The 19,163-nt window shown below is 34.5% G+C and overlaps 2 protein-coding genes across 2 annotated transcripts; one reads left to right on the top strand and one right to left on the bottom strand.

The window, feature by feature from the left end:
* Nucleotides 1-308: 308 nt before the first annotated feature.
* On the top strand, nt 309-1,967 carry LOC107960946 (uncharacterized; the record flags this gene model as incomplete). The annotated part of the gene is made up of 2 exons (XM_016897195.2): nt 309-409; nt 734-1,967. Coding segments are annotated over 2 exons (1,032 nt in total), but the record flags the coding sequence as incomplete, so codon positions are not given.
* Nucleotides 1,968-6,070: 4,103 nt separating this feature from the next.
* Nucleotides 6,071-7,798, bottom strand: LOC107959715 (protodermal factor 1). Its single transcript, XM_016895844.2, has 3 exons — nt 7,197-7,798; nt 6,666-7,083; nt 6,071-6,589 (listed from the first exon to the last, which is right to left on the bottom strand). The coding sequence occupies exons 1-3, from the start codon at nt 7,354-7,356 to the stop codon at nt 6,259-6,261; spliced, it is 909 nt and encodes a 302-aa protein (XP_016751333.2). The 5' UTR covers nt 7,357-7,798; the 3' UTR covers nt 6,071-6,258.
* Nucleotides 7,799-19,163: the final 11,365 nt, after the last annotated feature.

Genomic DNA, 19,163 nt, shown 5'->3' with positions numbered 1-19,163 from the left:
TAATTGAGACTTTGGACTCAAATTTGCCATGTTGTAAATGTTGAGGGTTAAATTTATTGAAATTTTAGAATTTAAATGAATTAAAATGACAAAATTTGTAAACATTGAGGGGTAAATTTGTTATTAGACAAAAAAAAAGCCCAAGTCAACTTCCTCTCGCTCATAACTACAAGGGACTAAAATATTTTATTTCAAAAAGTTTAGTGATTAAATTGAAATAATTAATAGTTAAGTGACTAAAATAGAACAAAATCAATAGTTTATTGACATTTTTGTACTTTACCCTAAACCTTTTGATAACAGGTTAACCCATTCAAAAGCTGCAAGAACTGGAAACGGAAGCTAAGCTCTCTGGAAATTCGGAAAGCAGAAGATTAGATCTCCAACTACCCTCCCAAATATTTTCCAGGTCTTGACTTCTTCACTTCTTCAACTATCATTCTATCTTTTGCGATCTACAAATAACATCTTGGAATGTCCAACCTTTAATATCTATATTACACCCACCCTTTTTGAGACTTTAGACTAATCTTAGATTCAATTTATTAGTGAATTGTTTCAATTAGACTTTAGGCTTACAAGTGTTCAAGCCTGTTATTGTTAATCTGTTGTCAGCAATGCTGAATCGTGGAACAAAGTTAAAGGCATGGCATGGACAAAAAAAATACCCGGTTGTGGTCCCAGTTATGTTTGTGGTATCAGTCTCAGTAGCATTAGTGTTCCTTTTCCACAGAAATGATGAAAAACGGATTCAGGCATACGGACTGCCACCGGAGAGAAAATGGAATAGGTTTGAGTCTTTGGTGCAGTTTAATCCAAAAAGAGAATTCCGGAATGGGACGGATTTGATATGGCAAATACCCGATTCGCCTAAGGCTGTTCTTTTTCTAGCTCATGGATGTAGTGGCAGAGCTGCTAATTTTTGGGATAAGTCTCCTAAATGTCCTGAATGTGTTGGTTTGCCTGAGGAAAGGCTGCTTGTGCTTCATGCTCTTGCTCGTAAATTTGCTGTCTTGACTATATCAAGTGCAGGGAGGTGCTGGGCATTTGGGGAAGAAAGGTTGATTGTTGAAGATATTATAACATGGTGGGTTAAGAGACAGAACCTTGGAAAGCTTCCTCTTGTGGCTTTGGGGGCCTCTTCTGGTGGGTATTTTGCATCTGCAATTGCTAATGATTTGAAGTTTAGTAGTATTACACTTGTGATTGCTGAAGGATTATTTGATCACATGGACATTAGAGAGGACTATCCACCGACCCTTTTTGTGCACATGCCTAAAGATTTACGCAGGCAACAAAAAATAACTGAATTCATTGAAGTTTTGAGAAATAAAGGGGTTGATGTTGCAGAGATTGAATGCATGGAGTTGCCTCTGTCACCAACTTTTTTGTTTGATAGAATCCCAGGTCTTGATCAGACTATTTCTGCTACGTTGTTCAACTTATTCAGGGAGAAAGGCTTTGTCGACGAGAATGGGTATATGAAACGGGATGGGCGTGCGACACGTTGGAAAGATGCTCTCCAGGATAGTAAGCCTAATTTGCTAGAAAAGGATTTGGTGCATCCCGTTGAGGAGGAGCTAAATCTTGCATTTGCCTATCATGAAATGACTAGTTTGCAATCTGAAGAGATTTTTAAATGGTTTGAGTCTCATATGGCCTGAACAGTACTCAATTGTGCGACATTCTCCTTTCTTTCTGTTTGACCAAAGTACTGACTGTCAAAAGTGATCGTACATACAACTCATCGTAACAATCCCTGAATTTGAGCTGGACTGAATTGTTTATTGCTTGAAGCTTGTCTTCAAACAACTGAAGACTAGGATGTAAAGTTACTACCTTGAACCAAACTGCAACATCCACTATGTACTAGGTAAATTTAGCTGTGTGTTGGAAAGAAAACATTCAAATTTGATCACTATACTATTATATTACAAATAATTATATAAATCTCCAATTGCAAAGTATCCCTTGTTTCCTTTAAGGGGTCTGTTTGTGCTTGCTTTGAATGAATTATCTTTTTGTTATCTATTTACTTTTTGATTTGTCATTTTCTCCTTACTAGGGCATCTGTAGATTATCTAATCTGGAGTTTTGAAAAAAAATAAAGACAAGAAACCCAGACATGAAAGGGGAAAACAGCTACTAACTTATCCTTTCCCAAGTTGCAAGAATCAACTTACCATGTTACAAATCATAGATGAATGTAGTCCGGATTGTTGGACTTTGGGTTAGAACTTAATCCATGCTAACGATTAGAAAATGAAAATGCAGTAGCTAACACTTCAAGCACCCAAGCAAGCATTAACTTTGTGTTGGAAGTGAAAAGGGAACCTAGAGTCTTTAGATATGTATTTCTGAACAAAAGTGCAAAACTTCCATGGAGAGTGGAAAGTTCATGTTTTATGAGTAACATATGGGATTATATATATATATATGCTATAGTCGTTGCATAAGTATGCGATTGAGCTTGCTTATTGGTGTTGTGTTTAATAACTCAATATTATTAGGTACTTTTTCTTTTCAAGGTTTTTTCTATTACACATTCCGGACGTTTCTAATCACCAAAGTACAATGCAAGACACACTGATCAAATGGTAATGATCTTTTTAGTCTGCTTGAAGATATTAAAACTTCTTTCAGGAAAAAAACATACTAAAACTGCTATGCATTCAACTGTCAATTGATTTTATCAATTAATACTTAATATGGGGATGGTTGATCTCTGAAAATGGATAGAATTGAATCTTACTTGAGTGCAAGGTCTTATTACTCTAAATATGAGAAATGATTTGCTATTCACTGTCAATTTTTTACTCTTTGACCATGCTGCTTGAGTTCCAAGAGAATTTCAACATTCTGCATATAAATACTTTATTGTGCTACACTTCATCTCTCCCTAAAATTTGTAGAGCATGTAAAAGTGTGTTTGCAGACTGCATATGTCCCAAACTTACATTCTGAAGCTTGTGTTATTGGAGAAGATTGAGATGTCTTTGCTCATTGGATATTTTTTATCAGGATGAAAGTGCAACTCTGATCTATAAATTATCAAGTCAATGCCAGTGATGGTTTAATTTTATATATATAAAACCTTCCTTTTTGTTTTGATAATAAATATCCTATGAAGTTCTGTTTTGTTTAAGAAAGCAACTAAAGCAACTTACTACTCACTCAGCAAACGGCATTTGTTTGTTCTAATTTCTTGGAAATTTCATTACAGTTTGATGCAACCATTGCAGTCGCTACATGAATCTGGTGAGAAAAGATACAATAAGAATCATTTCCTTTTCTATTTTGCCTTTTAAGATAGGACAGAGAGATTTAATACGTGAATTTTTGTGCCAGCTTGATGCAGGTAGTTATATTTGTTGTCTGTGTACCTTGAAAGCTTATAAAATTATATTGGACCCTTTGAGTATGTATAAATTGTCTGCTACCTTGGTCTTGATACTAATTTCCATATTGAGTTGTTAATAGATGTTAAGTGAGACAATGGCTTCCACTTTAACCTGGCAGGGTTTTAAGTTTGAACTTATATTTTGGACTACCATCTGACATCCCTTTCCACGATCTCTCCGTTCTGTTTCTTCCTTTAGACTTCTAGAGTTTTTTGGCATTAAAAATGCACCTAGAATTAGGTCACTGGAATTATGTTGCTCTGGGAGTCATAGTGAATTTTGGTTGCTGCCTTCATTTATTCAAGCATTTTATATTTACAGCTCAGTCCAGTCTGGTGTCTGCATCAAAAAACCATCTAAAGAGGTTTAAAGGGTCAAAGAGTTAAGTAGATCTTGAAGGAAGTATCAGCAACTCCATGCTCGATGTTCGTGGTGCTCTTCAATTTACATGAGATACCCAACCTGATTAATGCACCATCTCATCTCATCATACTTTGAAAATTAAAATAAAATTACATAAGCTCATGTGCTAATTCTGCTTGTGCATCAATAAACTTTCAGCAAGCATTTTCTTTTTTCTTAATGTAAATGTTTTCAAGTCTATGTTACTAAGACTTGTCGGACACGTGTTTATTCAAACTTTTCCAAGATTTCCATGTATTTTCAGAGTTCTTAGAGGACCATATCCCTATACCCTTTTCCGGATATACATTTGATATGGTTACCAGACATGAGTACTTCAGGAAAAAAAATAGAGTCGAAACAACATAGTTTCAAGTTACTAAAATGCCATTTTGACTTGGCCTTTTAGGGTAATTTTTCTTGCCTTGCAGAGATCATACCCACGTTCTATTTAACCGAATATGGGTTGGTATGCCTTTATTTTTTGCATTGATTTTAACTCTTCTATTGTCTTGCAAACTGGTAACCCTTGATCTATTTGTAAATATGTAAATAAATTTTTGAAAATGTTCAAAAGAACATAGATATGTTCTAATTGAAATTCTCTTACCAATGTATGGATAAATTTACACATGAAAATTGTCAAGGCGTGTTATATATGGTTTTAGGTTGTATTCTTAACATGATATAGAGCCCAAGTGTTTGTTAAGTTCTTCCTGCCTAAACCATGTGAACTGACGATCCTCAGTGAGGTTGTTCACTGTAAGTTCATGTTGAGCTACACATAGAGGGGAGCATCAATGGGTGTTATCTTACACCTATCAAGTATTTAGTTTCACATGGTCTTTATATTGTAGCTGTATCTTCCACCTATTACATCTTATTAAATATCTTTTGTTTTTTATTATGTATCTGGCTTCCTTGGTGAAGCTTTTATGGAGCTGCCGCGTCTGTCATGATCATGTGGTAGGCTGGTAGCCATATATGTTTATTAACTTGTTGAAATATTTAAAATAATGTTTCCTTAAGGTAGGACAAGAAGTAAATGATAAAAGATTTCGAGCTACATCTTTTGGAAATTGTTTGTATCATCATTAACTAGCTTGTTTGTTACTGTTGATTTGCTGTTAGCATATGCAACTACTAAGCTTTTTTCTGTTTTACCCTTCTTCCATTTTCTGGAAGACTAGGGTAAACCGAAATATTTACGTTGGCATCTGAGATGTCCTGAAAAATCATCTATGGGCACAAAATTATTCTCTCTATAGTGGTGAATCAGATATGCCTCGCAGGGTTCTGCAATCTAATTTCACTACCACCAAAAGTTAAGTGCAATTCTAGAAAATGGCTGCAGTTACATGCATTCCTTGAATGGATGAGTAGGAAATTTTTGGCTGAATGCTACAATGATAACATGAATGCAAGTACTACGAGGTATTCAGACACTGGATGGGAATCTATGAAAACAATTTTCACTTCTTCCATACAATCATGATTGCAACCCGTAGGAAAGAAAGTCGAGAATACTAAGGAGCAGTAATTTCTCTTGATCAGCTGGTGCTTAAGTTGCCTCCCAAATAATTGTTCACTTTCCTTGTTTATCAATTGTGTAAACGATTTCTTACTGGTCATTATAACAAGCAAAAGGTATGTTTTCCTTTGGGTTTCCTTCAGAGTTGTTTTCCTGTTGACCATCCTAACTTTTACCTTCATTTGAGACAGAATCCCATAACTGTGACGTTGTTTCAATGAATTGGTAGCGAACCAGGATTGGCATTAGAACTTTTTGTCAAAAAGAAGATTTATGTCTTTCTTTATGTTGATGACCTTAATACTACTTTAGTTGTGAAAGTAACTCATTAATTGTTCTTATAATATTCTAGTTTCTGCTGTTCAGTTCTCTCTTAAATATGGTTCATGGAATTCCTACAGCTGTACTATATAATAAATGAAATACACTGGGCTATCTGCAAGTTCCACTGCTCTGTATTTGGGTCATTAATGTGCATTCACTTCCCATTTATTCTTACCACGCTCCCTTTGTTGAATTCGCCATGCACGCATGCTCCATAAACATGGATGCATCAGCACGAATCATTAACCATGTAATTTGCTTGGTTTAGGACGTCTATCTAGAAACGCTAGATGCATGTTTTATTTTGATTGTCTGAGATAGCTTGAAATTATGGTTTCATTCACCAGTGGCCTAGCTAGTGACCAACTATTGATGCAGTTTCTGTCAGTGTAGAGTATGTGGTTGGAGGAAATTTAAACAAATATCTTAAATTTTATTTAAAATAAGAAAACATAAACTTAACATTCAGTTCTAGACACAGTATCTATCCAAATGAAAGCTGTAGCATTATAGATGTCGAATATTAGGAACATAAAATCTAAGTAGCACACACTAGTGGATAAAATGCTTCAAGAAACTGACAAACCAAAAGGTGTTTGCTTAGGTCCTTGGCTTGAGGTGGCCTTCATTGGCAAGCTTGAAGAGACGAGCCTGAGCTGCTGCAGCGCTGTTTGAACCAAGTGCTGCAACAAAAGTCTCCCTGACTTGCTTAGTCGAGAATGGGAACCTATTATTCACCATGGAGTTGAGAAATGAGGCTGTTCCTTCCCGGTAAAGCGCCCCAAGTCCATCAGTACGTGTGTTTGAAAGTGCTTGGGGCAAGCTCATGCTTGTTCCAAGTCCAGGAGCGTTGGTCACGCCAAATGCGTTGCCTACAGTGCCCCACCAACCAAGCAGACCCCATATCAGTGTGGGGTGACTCCTCCAGAAACTGAAAGTAACAAATATGAGTTGTTAGTATCTTAACTTGATGACAAAAGAACTATTTAGAAGTTACAATGACTTACTCGCATGTACCACCAATTGGTGGAGTTGGAGCAGGAAAGAATGGAGGTGAGGGAATGCTTGGAGTTCCTGGATCAATGGGAGTAGTTGGTGGACTGCCACCTCCATATGATGGGGGACTGCCACCTCCGTATGATGGGGGACTGCCTCCTCCATACGATGGGGGACTGCCTCCTCCATACGATGGGGGACTGCCTCCTCCATACGATGGGGGACTACCACCTCCAGATGATGGTGGAGTACCATGAGGAGGAGTGTGTGATGGTGTTGATGGAGTTGAAGGGTCATGTGGGGGAGTTCCACAATTTCCACCCGAAGGCGTTGATGGTGTTGGTGAAGGGTGGTAACCACCTCCATGTGACGGGGTTCCATGAGAGGGAGGTGATCCACCTCCTGAAGATGGTGGTGTGCCATGTGAACCTGCACTTAGACCAAATAGAGTCAGCATGCATGTCATTGCAACAAGAAAAGGAAAACATCAGACAACTGGTATGAACCAACAGCTGAATATAGTTTCTCAAAGAGAGTGAAACCTGAAGGGGGAGTTCCAGCATGAGGGTCAGGAGCTGGATAGTAGTTTTTCTGCTCACCAAGGCCAGTGGAGGTCACTGCAATGACCCTATTGTGGGAGAAAAAGGCAGCAACCAAAACCCACATCAACAAACAAACCTGCTTGCTTCTTTGCCTCTCCATCTCTGTATGCTATAGATATTACTACTTCAACAGCAAAGAATGAAAGATTGGAAGATGTGTGAGTTGAGAAGAATGAGGGGGATGATCAATATAAAGCACTAACTAGGTGAAGTAAATGAAACAGGTGAACCTGCATGAGGTTAGTTGATGACAGCAGGTGCATTTATATGTTTGTATTAATTATTAACTTTTGAATTGCTGAAACAATGCTGAACTTGAAATGGTCTTTCTAACGAGGACTTCAACTCATGGAACATGGGCGGGTCACTTTGGATTACAATCAGGCATATTATATTTGATTATCATCATCAGATAATTTTGTTCACAAGACTAGGATATTGGACGATAATTATCAACTTTTAGGGAGAAAAGAAATTACTGATTAATGGGTAAGTCCAAGTGGAGATGTAATCCAATGAAGAGAGATAAATGAATTGGGACCATCTTCACTTACCACAGGAGACGTATATAAATATAAAATCAATAGGTTGGTATAGGCATGAGATTAATGTTTGCTTAAACATTAGTATCTGTCTCCCAAGACATCCCTCTTATCAAGATTTGATAATTTATTAATTTTGGATAAAACGCACAAATATGATTTGAAAAAAAGATTAAAAATATAACACAACATAAGAAAACAAAATACAAACACAATATTATTGAGGGAGATCAGTTCTTTCAGGAGAAATTTTTGAAGTGTCATTCTTGGGGATGCCGATTCAGTCTCTCAACAACGGAAGGTATAGTCCTCAGGGGAGGATTTTGTCCCTCCTCCACAAAGAGCCGTGTCCAATTCACGGAAGGGGACACCTTAACCGTACGTGGATTTACGACTGCTGACCAAGAGGTGACGTGAGCATCCCATCCTTGGTAGGATTCGAACCCCTAGCCTACGGATAGGTCATCTGTTGAGGGACAATACCTTCCATTGTTGAGGGATCAGGTCGGCATCCTTGAGGACGGGGAGGGGCGACAAAACCCTCCCTAAGAGGATAATACCTTCCATTGTTGAGGGACCAAATCGGCAACCTTAAGGATGACACTTTGAAAATTTCTTCCAAAGAAATCAATCTCCCTCAACAAATATGAATATAGAAATGATCTAAAATGACTCACTAATAAATCAAAATTTATATGAAAGTATATGTATTGAATATAATTATAAGATGAATTCGAACAATTTTAATACGAGAATAACCCATAGCTCTGTGGTCTGAACCGTAGACAAAGATATATGTCCTTCCAATTTATTGGGATGTTTAAAAGGAAACAGTACTTGGAAATGTATTGTAGCCATAAAATTTCGTTTCATACACTAATCCTAAAACTCATTTGGAACCTCATAGATGATACATTAATCCTAAAACTTCCCAATATGGAACCTGCTCTTAATATGGTGTGGTTCATCTTGGATATCATTTCCCTAATGAAAACCTTGTTGGATTCTTAAGAGCGATAGTTAGCCTGTGATTTTACAATGTAAACATTATGTGAGATAATTTCTGGTTTAGATTTCAAAGACTAATGTCAACATGCATTGGCTCAGTGCTTATTATCACTTTGATAAGCACTAAAGTTGGCATTTCACTGATAACTTCATTTGATAAATGATCTATAAATATCACACTTTCAGCTAGACTGATGGGAATGCCGTGACATTGGGTGGCAACCTCTCCAATCCCCTAAACTTTTATATGACCAAAAAAAGGGCTAGTTGTTGAAGCACAGTGATCCCGACAGTTGTACAACCTGTTACAACCCACAAGAAAAGAAGATGAAATGTAAATTTCCCAAAGGACTGAGAGACCTTGACATTGCTAAGATGGAGAAATGGACCCACAGTTCTGCAAATGAAGAAATTGAAGTTTAATGGGGGTGACAGAGAGGTAGGTGTGTGGTAGCACAAGATAATTAGATGAGGAGTAAAGAAAGACAGTAAATGGTGGTTCCATTTGGAGTCCTATACTTTAAGCTGGCCCTGCATATACCTGTTCCCCTCAGACTATTGTTTGACCATATTTTAAGCTTACATATATGTAAACATGGTGTCAGATAGGAGAACAGGGAGGTATTAATAGAAAAAGTAACCATATTTTAATTACGTAGTGAATTAGGATAAACCTATTTTTGTTAATAATGGATTTAAATACGTGAAGCCCATAAATTTTTATGCAGATTTATTTGTTGCGCAAGGTTTTGCATATTTTTGGTATAATTACTTGGTTTCCTAACTTTATAAAAAAATTATTTAGTATTTTATTTATTTTTCTTCTTTTTTAGTTGTTGAACTTGTCTTATTGATCAAATCACCTTAAAATAAATGAAAAAGTTAACATTTATTAAATTTACTGAAGTGGCATACACATAAACTGCTACATGGATGTCATGCAAGTAATTATTAATTTTTTAAAATAAAAAATAAAAATATTATTCTAAAAGATTAAAACTTATTAAAATATTTTTTTATTTTTTTAAAAATTAATTAATTTCTAACATGGCATATATGTGGAAATCCATATGTATTCCATGTCAGCAAAGTTAACAAACATTAACTTTTCCACCCATTTTGGCGTGATTTGACAAATAATGCAAGTTCAAGGGCTAAAAGAGACGAAAAATTAGTTAAAGAGCTAAAATAACCTTTTTTTATAAGTTGAAGAACCCAAAAAATCATTATACCAATATTTTTATTTGATATATGTTAAAATAGTTTTAAAATGCATATATAAAATTTTAAATATAAATATACTCATTGTACATAAGTAACATAACACTTTTGTCCAACTTTATTAAAATATATAGAAATAAATCTCAAAATTATATAAGAATTTTAAATTAATATGCAATTTTATGTATGAACTTTGATTTTATAACACAACTATTAATATAGCGTCATTTATGTTTATATATTGCATACAAAAGTAATTATATTTATCAAATATAAAAATAATTTAATGTATTTATTTAAATGTGTATAATTGAATTAAAATTAAATTTTCATGTATATATTTAAACTACAATTAAAGTTTTGTATGTATAATTACACCAAATTAAAGTTCGTATATCAAATTACATATTAACATAAAATTAGTATATAATTTTAATATTTTTTTCCAAATATATATTACACAGTCAGTTTTGGAGTTTTGGCACAGTTCATAGTGAGCCGTGAGGATGGTTGAGCAAGTAAATGATTGAGCAACATTCATTTACTTTTGCTTTTAACTTAAACCTCCTTTAGTAAATGTGATATTATTATTATTATTATTATTATTATTATCCTAAATTCATTAAATAATCAAAGACAACAACCACCATGTTTCAGTCTTTTAAAGTTTGTATCATCTACACATTTCAAAGATGAAATTAAGAATTTTGTGGAGTTATGTCTTGTATTTTTAAACTAAACAGTGTATGACATCATAATGAGGAAGTGTTATTTGTCCCAATGAACAGCTGACATCACGACGAGAAGAGAGCCTTCGTCCCAACAATGCGAATGCCACATCACAACGTGGCGACGTGTATCTCAAGTTTTTCAGTTTTCTTCTCTTAGTTAAACTCTGTTTTTAGTTTTCCATTTGTACCCTGATTAACTTAGGGATAATCATATATGTTACGAATTTCAGCCTATAAATAGAAATTAGTTACTCTAGGTTTCATATAACAAAAATATTGAGATTGAGAGAATTCCATTCTTTGTTTTGAAGGGTTTTTATTTTGGGGTTTCATATTTTCCTTTAATTCTTTTTATCTTTTGTACTCTCATTTTATTATAGTAAAATTTCCTTTTGCTCGTGGTTTTTATCCTCTTTTAAAGAGTTTTTTTCACGTAAAATTTGCATGTTTGATCTTGTCGATTTTATGTATGTCAGCCATACTGATTCACAGCGATCTTGAGAGGATCCTTACAGAGAAGAAGCCTATAGACATGGAACAGTCATAATGGGATAGGTTAGATAAAAAACACTCTAACCACAATTCAATTATGTCTAACAAATAATGTGTTACAGGAGGTTTTGAAGGAGAAAACAATGTTTACATTATGGAAGAAACTGGAAGCCTTGGACATGATGAATGTAACATATCAAACCCGATCCTTTAGAAGAACCCAACTATGGCATGTCACTACTTAAAAATAATCCATCTTTAAAACTATTCCTGAAGAAAACTTTGTATAATTTGCAGTGTTTGAATTAAACCTTTAATAAATACTAAAATAAAGTATAAGCTAAATGACGTATAAACATTAATAAGATAATTTCATTATTCGAAATATAACATTATGAAACCATTCCAAAAACTTAGATGAAATTTCATTAAAACATTGTTTATCAATCATAAGTTTTAGTTATAATTCCATCTCAAAATACAATTAGACATCACCCCCATATGTCATGCATAGTACAAATAAATAGATGTCTCGGGATAGCAAATGTCCTCTAATGTACTCCTTCAAAGAGTCTTCCTTCAATAGTAGGTCTGAGAAGGAAAGGAAAACGGGGTAAGTTCAAAAGAACTTAGTGAGTTCCATAGAGATCTTAAGCAAAATACTAATACCACTATTCAATCTTTCAAAGGAATCTCTCAACATTACAGAATTCGCCTAATGATGTATATAGAACTTAGACAGGCTTAGTACGCCAATGGCATGTCACATGTGCGAATACTATATGCCAACATAACATAACTCAAACATTCTATTTTCATGCTAGCCACATACCCAGAGTTGAGAGTCAGATTCATATCAGATGTTTCTATTTCATTCATATACATTCTCTCCTTATAACTCTCATTTTAGAATCATTCAATAGAATGTTTAATTGTATTATGCCAATCTAGTTTGCAATATATATCTGCCCTACCGGAGGCTACACAACATATTTCCTTTAACTTTATTTCCATAGATCAGTTCATATCATATCATTCATTTCAGAAGTATATGGTAGTGGCCTAATATGAAGATGACCGATACTTTTATCCCAGACATACAGAGCTCAGACTAATGACTCTAAACAGACAACCATTATTCACACACACGTACATTGATCATCCTTTACAGAGTAAGAATACTTACCTTATAATATTATAAAGTAATGATAATCATAACACATGGAAGTAAAAAGGAACCCACTAGAAAAATAAAAAAGTCTAAATAGCAGGTCCTTTGCCTTTGTCAATCGGACCTTTAGTAGAGTCTTAAGCTAAAAATAAGGTTATTTATACATATCAGATTACTACTTCATTGAATCTAAACATGCATGCACGAAACATTAACACTTAACCCAGAACTAGAAAGTTTCCTTCCTTACACACTAGTCTGACACTTATGCATGCAGAATTGAAAACACGTAAATAGCCTTAAAAATAACCTAGGGTTCATCAGAAATTACCACTGAGCTAAAACAAATGTATAAGTTGGCTGACTACAGCGAACCCAACTTTAGACAGGTTTTCTGGACTTTGGGTTTCAGAAAATACAAAGAAAATCAAAGAGGAAGTGAACACAAAAAAAACACAGATTTTTCGAGGAAGGCACTATTATCCTTATATACTTAAGCTTGAATATAAGGTTTAGTGGAAAAATTAGATAATTCCACTAACACTCTTGACTCTCATGATTAAGTGCGCTTATTATAATTTAAGTCTTTTCAACTACAACAGCTTAGTTTCATTCTAACTAAGTCTCAATTTAACTAACTAAATTACCTTACTAAAATAGTAAACAAACCTATTCAATCAGTAAACTAAGCGAGTTCGGCAAAGCATCTGGGTGGCGTACACTTAACAGAAGAGTCCGCCAAACCACAGATCTTTTCAAAGCAAGAGTTCACCAAATGACACATACAAAGAATTCTATACTTAATAAAACAAACAATTTACGTACTCATCTCTACCCTTAATTCACCAAAACACTCTAAACAATAATCAGATATTGAGACTTCGTTGGGTGGCCTATTACAACAAAATCCTTAGCTAATAGGTTAGTGTTAAAACAACGTCTCTACACGTTCAGAATGGTCAAAGGTGAGTCTATTAAAGCTCATATTAGTGAGTTTGTTACTCTTCTAAATAACCTAAAGAATCTCGAAGTAGAAATTAGCAACGAAGATCAAGTTATGTTATTGTTATGTTCTTTCCCCTCTTCTTATAAAACATTTAGAGAAACTCTGATTTATGGGAGAGACCATCTCTCATTTGAGAATGTGAAGGGGAATCTACTAAGTAAGGATATACTCGACAACGAGTTAGGCCCAAACAAAAGTTCAAACAAGCAAGCCTCAATTATAGTTGTAAGGGGCAGACAACAATCCAAAAAGCTAGATCGAGACAAAGAATCTTGCTACTGCAAGAAGAAGGGCCACATCAAGTCGGAATCCTACAATTTTCAAAATAAAACTAAAAGGAAAGTTGAAAATGATGAGAAAGATAAGCAGAAAGCCGAAGTTGCTGATGCTAGTGTAGCTAAAGATAGAGGTGATGATTTCTTGTTAGTGTCGATGAGCGAAAACTCCAAGCTTACTTCTGAATGGATCCTAGATTCAAGGTGCTCCTATCAAATGTGTCCCAACAGGGACTGGTTCTCCATGTATAATTCAATTGAAGGTAGAGTTGTGCTGATAGGGAATAATTTTCCATATAAGATAACCAGAATAAGAACCATACAAACCAGGATGCACAACGAAATTATTTGAATACATCAGATGTCAGGTATGTACTGACTTAAAGAAAAATCTCATATTATTGGGAATTTTGGATTATAACAATTGTAGGATAGTTATTGAGTCAAATGACTTAAAAGTTTCTCGTGGAGCTCTCGTTGTAATGAGAGGATAGAAAAAAGGTAGCCTATGCATTTTACAAGGGTCAACGATTACTGGTACAGCTACAATTATAAAAAATGAGCCAAAATCGTCGCGACGAGAACCAACCTAACTCACCACGACACAACGTGGTTATTTTTTTACAGATTCTGATTTAACCAAACTTTGAAACATTCGGCTTGGTCATATAAGCGAGAAAGGAATGACAATATTGTGCAAACAAGGTCTTCTAGAAGACATTAGAATTTGTAAGTTAGGTTTCTACGAACACTACAGTTACGAGAAGCATATGCGATTAAGTTTCGATTCAATAGTGCATAAAATAAAAGGGACTCTTGAATACATCCTTTCTGATATATGGGGTCTAACTCCTGACATCTCAAAAAGAGGTAATAAATATTTCCTAACTTTTATTAATGACCATTCAGGAAGTTTGGGTTTATTTTCTAAAACAGAAAAATTGAAGACTTCAAAATCTTCAAGCAATAGAAAACAATGTTAGAAAAATAAACTGACAAGTCCGTGAAGTGGTTCAAAATGGACAATGGACTTGATTTGAGTTTAATGACTACTACAAACGGAAAGAGATAAAGAGATATCGCACCGTTGTAAGTACTCTGTAACAGAATGTAGTTGTAGAAAGAATGAACAGAATATTGCTAGAAAGGTCTGATGCATGCTTTCAAATGCAGGACTAGGGAATGAGTTTTGGGATGAAGCCATAAATTTGGCAAGCTATTTTGTAAACCGATCTCTACATCGAGCATTGAACGGTAAAGTTTTAGAGGAGATATAGCCAGGTAGTTCTTCTAATTATTCTAATATTAGAATTTTCAGTTGTCCTACTTATGCTAAAGTCAGCCAAGGAAAACTCAATCCAAGGGCCATAAAATGCATTTATTTAGGCTACTTTACTGGTATGAAAGGTTTCAAATTGTGGTGTTTGGAGGGAAGAATACCCCAACCTTCTGGCCACTTATATAACACTTTATATTACGATGGATCCATCTGCCTAAACATATATATATATTTACAAAAGACCTTATAACAGAATAACTCAAAAAGTATTAATGTTAGAGACATTCAATACGAGTTCTATTCTAGTACAGATAAATTGCATCCACATCTTGGCTACCGCAAACATGATTACTTGATTGAAATTAGTCAGTAATTCAGTATCCAGTCTATGATTCCATATACCTCTTTCTTGAGTTGAATATTTTACGATATCACCCATTTTTATGTCCTTAAATGTGTCTAGATTAGTATTATCAAGGAATTCATTTGTGTAATATGGGATGTTATAAAACTCACACATTTCTCGAGGAGTAACTCGTACTTCCTTACCTCTCACCATTATAGTTTCACATAACCATTATGATTTTCTATATTTCACTACGACCTTCTCATTTATTGATCCCTAAAAGAGACATAGAACTCTTGAACTATTAGGATAGCCGCGTTTTCTTCGGGAGTAACACAAAATCACTCCCATCGATGATACCGAACTAATGTCCCAATTTCTATACATAAAACCATTGATGGTTCAAATCATAATTCTTGAATAAAAAATTTTCCTTATAGTTCGAGAAAGTATTTTTTGGCGTTTGGATTTTGAAATTTTTGAGGATCCGAAACTATCGAAGTTTCGTGCACATTAGTTTTTTTACTCTTCCTCGGAGGCATATTTGATATTAAAACTTAGAATAACTAATATAATCTAACAATACTCAATGAAACATTAAGAATAAATTAAAAACCCTTAAGCTTGCTTTGTTTGCATCGGATTCCTCATACAACTGTATTAATGTTTCTCTGTCAATTTTTTGTTGAGATGCCTACACCAAATAAAATATCAAGAGAAGAAAAGAAGATTTGCAAAATTAGAGGTTCCAAGGGAAAAGAGGGTTTTACAATTTAAGGCTTTTTGATAAGGTTAAAAGGTTAAGCTTAGTTTAGATGTGGTCTTAAGATGTTAGGTTTTAAACATAGGGTTTTAAGGTTAAAAATTAGGTAAATTAGAGTTTAATCAACTGGGATGTGCAATGGGTTGGGTTGACCCCTGTGTTGCGACACCCTAGCAGGATGCTAATGTCACAACATCGGGGTTCGATGTCGCGATACATTCTAAAAGTTTTTAGCCTTAGGGTATTTTTCTTACTGTGTCACGACACAGAGATGCTGTGTCACGACATCAAAATGTTTTTTTTCGATTCCTCGAGCTTGTGAGTGGTGTTGTGCATAAAGGTACCGTGTTGGGCCATCGACTCTGTTTCAACCCTGATTCTCAATTTTCAAAAGTGTTTTGGTTTACACAAAGCCATAATATGAATAGAAATTAGATTCTAAACTACTGGTTAGTTAAAAATACATAATATACACAAAAAATTTAGTTCAATAATATTAGGTCTTGTTGTTGGACTCATCCGCTAGCTCTGTTAATTGACCTGCGGATGCTCTTTCGATTCCATTTCTGTCAGTGTTCGTCTAGCATTTGTTGTGCCATTCAACTTTTTTTCGCTTATCACATTCTTTGAACCTATTTTTTTGTCCTGCATTTATCACAGAAAATACCTTTCGCAAGTCAAAGTAAGTAGTCATACTTATAAGTATTTTGTAACCTCGTGGTCCTAAATACCTCTTATAGTCTAGTTTTTATAGAGTATTCTCGTGATATGTTCCACTTTCACCTTTAACTTTTTTTCTCAAAGTTATTAATAATCCTTGTAAAATCTAAAAAAAATTCTAGCACTAGGGATTTCTTAAAGTTTACTTCAAAATCTAGAGTCATATAATCATCCCACATCTTATGCTTATGTTGTTCGATTAAGCCCTCTTTCGATAATTTTATTAATTGAGTGTTGATTTTATCATATGATTTAGATAAGAAGTGAGTGCTTTCTAATTTCCTTAATTCTAAGTTTGTGTTTCTCAGTTGGGTCATTTGGTTAAAAACAACCTCTAAGTTACTCAAAATTCTATTAATACGCATAGCCCCTAACTTGATTCATATTGTAAAATTCCATGGGTTTATAAATTTTTGAGGTGTCTGATTTAGGATTATTATTTTACAAAGGTTATCCATGTTGCATGGGTCATTATGATTATAATTCTCAAGTTCTTCTACAATATTTGAAGTCTTTAATGATCCCTTTTATTGGCTCCATAAAATTTAACATCTCACAAAATGTTTGAAGTAGGGTTGAGACACTTACCTCGTCGTTTAGATATTGATGTTGCTTATCCTCTAATTTTGATGAAATCGATGTTGTCAGGAAGGAAAATTCAGTGTTTAACTTAGTTAACAATTCTACTACTAGCTCTATCTCACTTTGGACATTCTTTTGTAAGAGTGTTTTTGTTTTGAACTATTTGGGATCCTTCTGATTATTTTCCCAACTTAGGGTTTCCTAGCTAGTCAAGTTTTCACCTTTCTCAATTACTATTGTTGTTGGGTTTTCATCTTCATCTCTACTTTCACTCAGATTTTGTTCAAGCTGTTGATGAATTATATTTACTTCTATACCCTTGTCACTATCCTGTAAATCTATTGAGACTTCTCCTCTAAGCTGGCTCAATTCTAGAATTAATAGTCTCTGGTTTTCCTGAATTTCCCATTCTTCATAAACTCCTTCATAAATTTCATTTTCATAATTTTCATCATCAGACCACATGTAATCGAATTCATCCATGATCAATTTTAGTGGCTACTTCTGTAGGAATCTTTCCTCTTTTCAAATGTATTTAGTGGAAATTCTTTGAAGAAAAGAAGAGTATTAGTAAAATAAAATAAAATTAATAAAAAAATAAAAATCTAGAAATCGTATCTAAAACCTTTAAATTTCCCAATTATTCTATTAGAACGTAAAAATTAAAATTAACTTAGTAGCGTAGCCTCCTTGGCAACAATGCCAACAACTTGACCGCCTCTAAACGTACCAATATCTAGAATGTGCATACTAGAACTAAAGATATAGATTTGAGGTAGTGTCCGCAAGTATACAAGTCAAGTTGTAATATAGTTTTTACAGCGGAATAGGTGAGTATTCTTAGGATCGTACCCAAGGGAAGCGAGTACTAAATTAAAGTTAACCTAAACGCAAGAGAATTAATTAATAGTTTAAATAAATTATATTACGACAAAACATAAAGGAAAGATTTTTAGATTTTTATAAATAAAGAAATAAAAATAGCATAAATAAAAAGGGCCTTCGAAAAACTAATTTCTAAACTTAATCAAATGTAAACATGGGTGATTAGCTCACTTTGTTGATCATAACTAATTCCAATTTCGGGCTTCTATTCAATTAACTAGCCCCTACCCTATCTTCTACTAAACTAACGAGTCAGCAAGAATTACTTACCTCTCGTCCTCACAGTCCAAACCGACTCGGGGCTAAGGGGTTTACGAATAGGCCATACCAATTTTGGGTTAATTCCCACTTAAATGACTTTTTAAGGTCGTCAAGTTTAGGGTTTAAGTTCTTCCTCTCCCAAACACCAGATACGCTAAGAAAACCCTACATAATAATTAGTCAATCACACCTCCACTCGTTCATCCCCCATAAGAGGATTAGTTCCTCGTGGAATCAATAAACATAATAAACTTGATAATAAAAAAGTGCATAAAGAATAAATTAAGAGGATTAGTTCCTCGTTGGACTAGTAATGTAATGGAAGAGAGGTTTGTCTCCTCTATATATAGATGACGCACTAGATGAGGACTCTATACGGTTGAGTCTGTCTACGATTTGTTGATATCTATCATCTTCCTGGACAATTTTTACCGTAGATGGTTTCTGACCATATGTATAGCGTCCGGTTGGCCACTGACAGGAATTTATCACCATATTTTCTATCAATTCATACTTATCTTCATATGTTATATTCATTAGGGCTCCTCCTAAAGCTCCATCTAGTCCTAAACGTGTATGCACATCCAACCCATTATAGAACATTTGAAACCTCAGCCACTCGAGT

This window comes from Gossypium hirsutum, chromosome D04, assembly GCF_007990345.1.
Source record: "Gossypium hirsutum isolate 1008001.06 chromosome D04, Gossypium_hirsutum_v2.1, whole genome shotgun sequence".
NCBI lineage: Eukaryota > Viridiplantae > Streptophyta > Magnoliopsida > Malvales > Malvaceae > Gossypium > Gossypium hirsutum.
The sequence above is the reverse complement of the archived record's forward strand: the minus strand, read 5'-3'. Positions and strand labels throughout refer to the sequence as shown.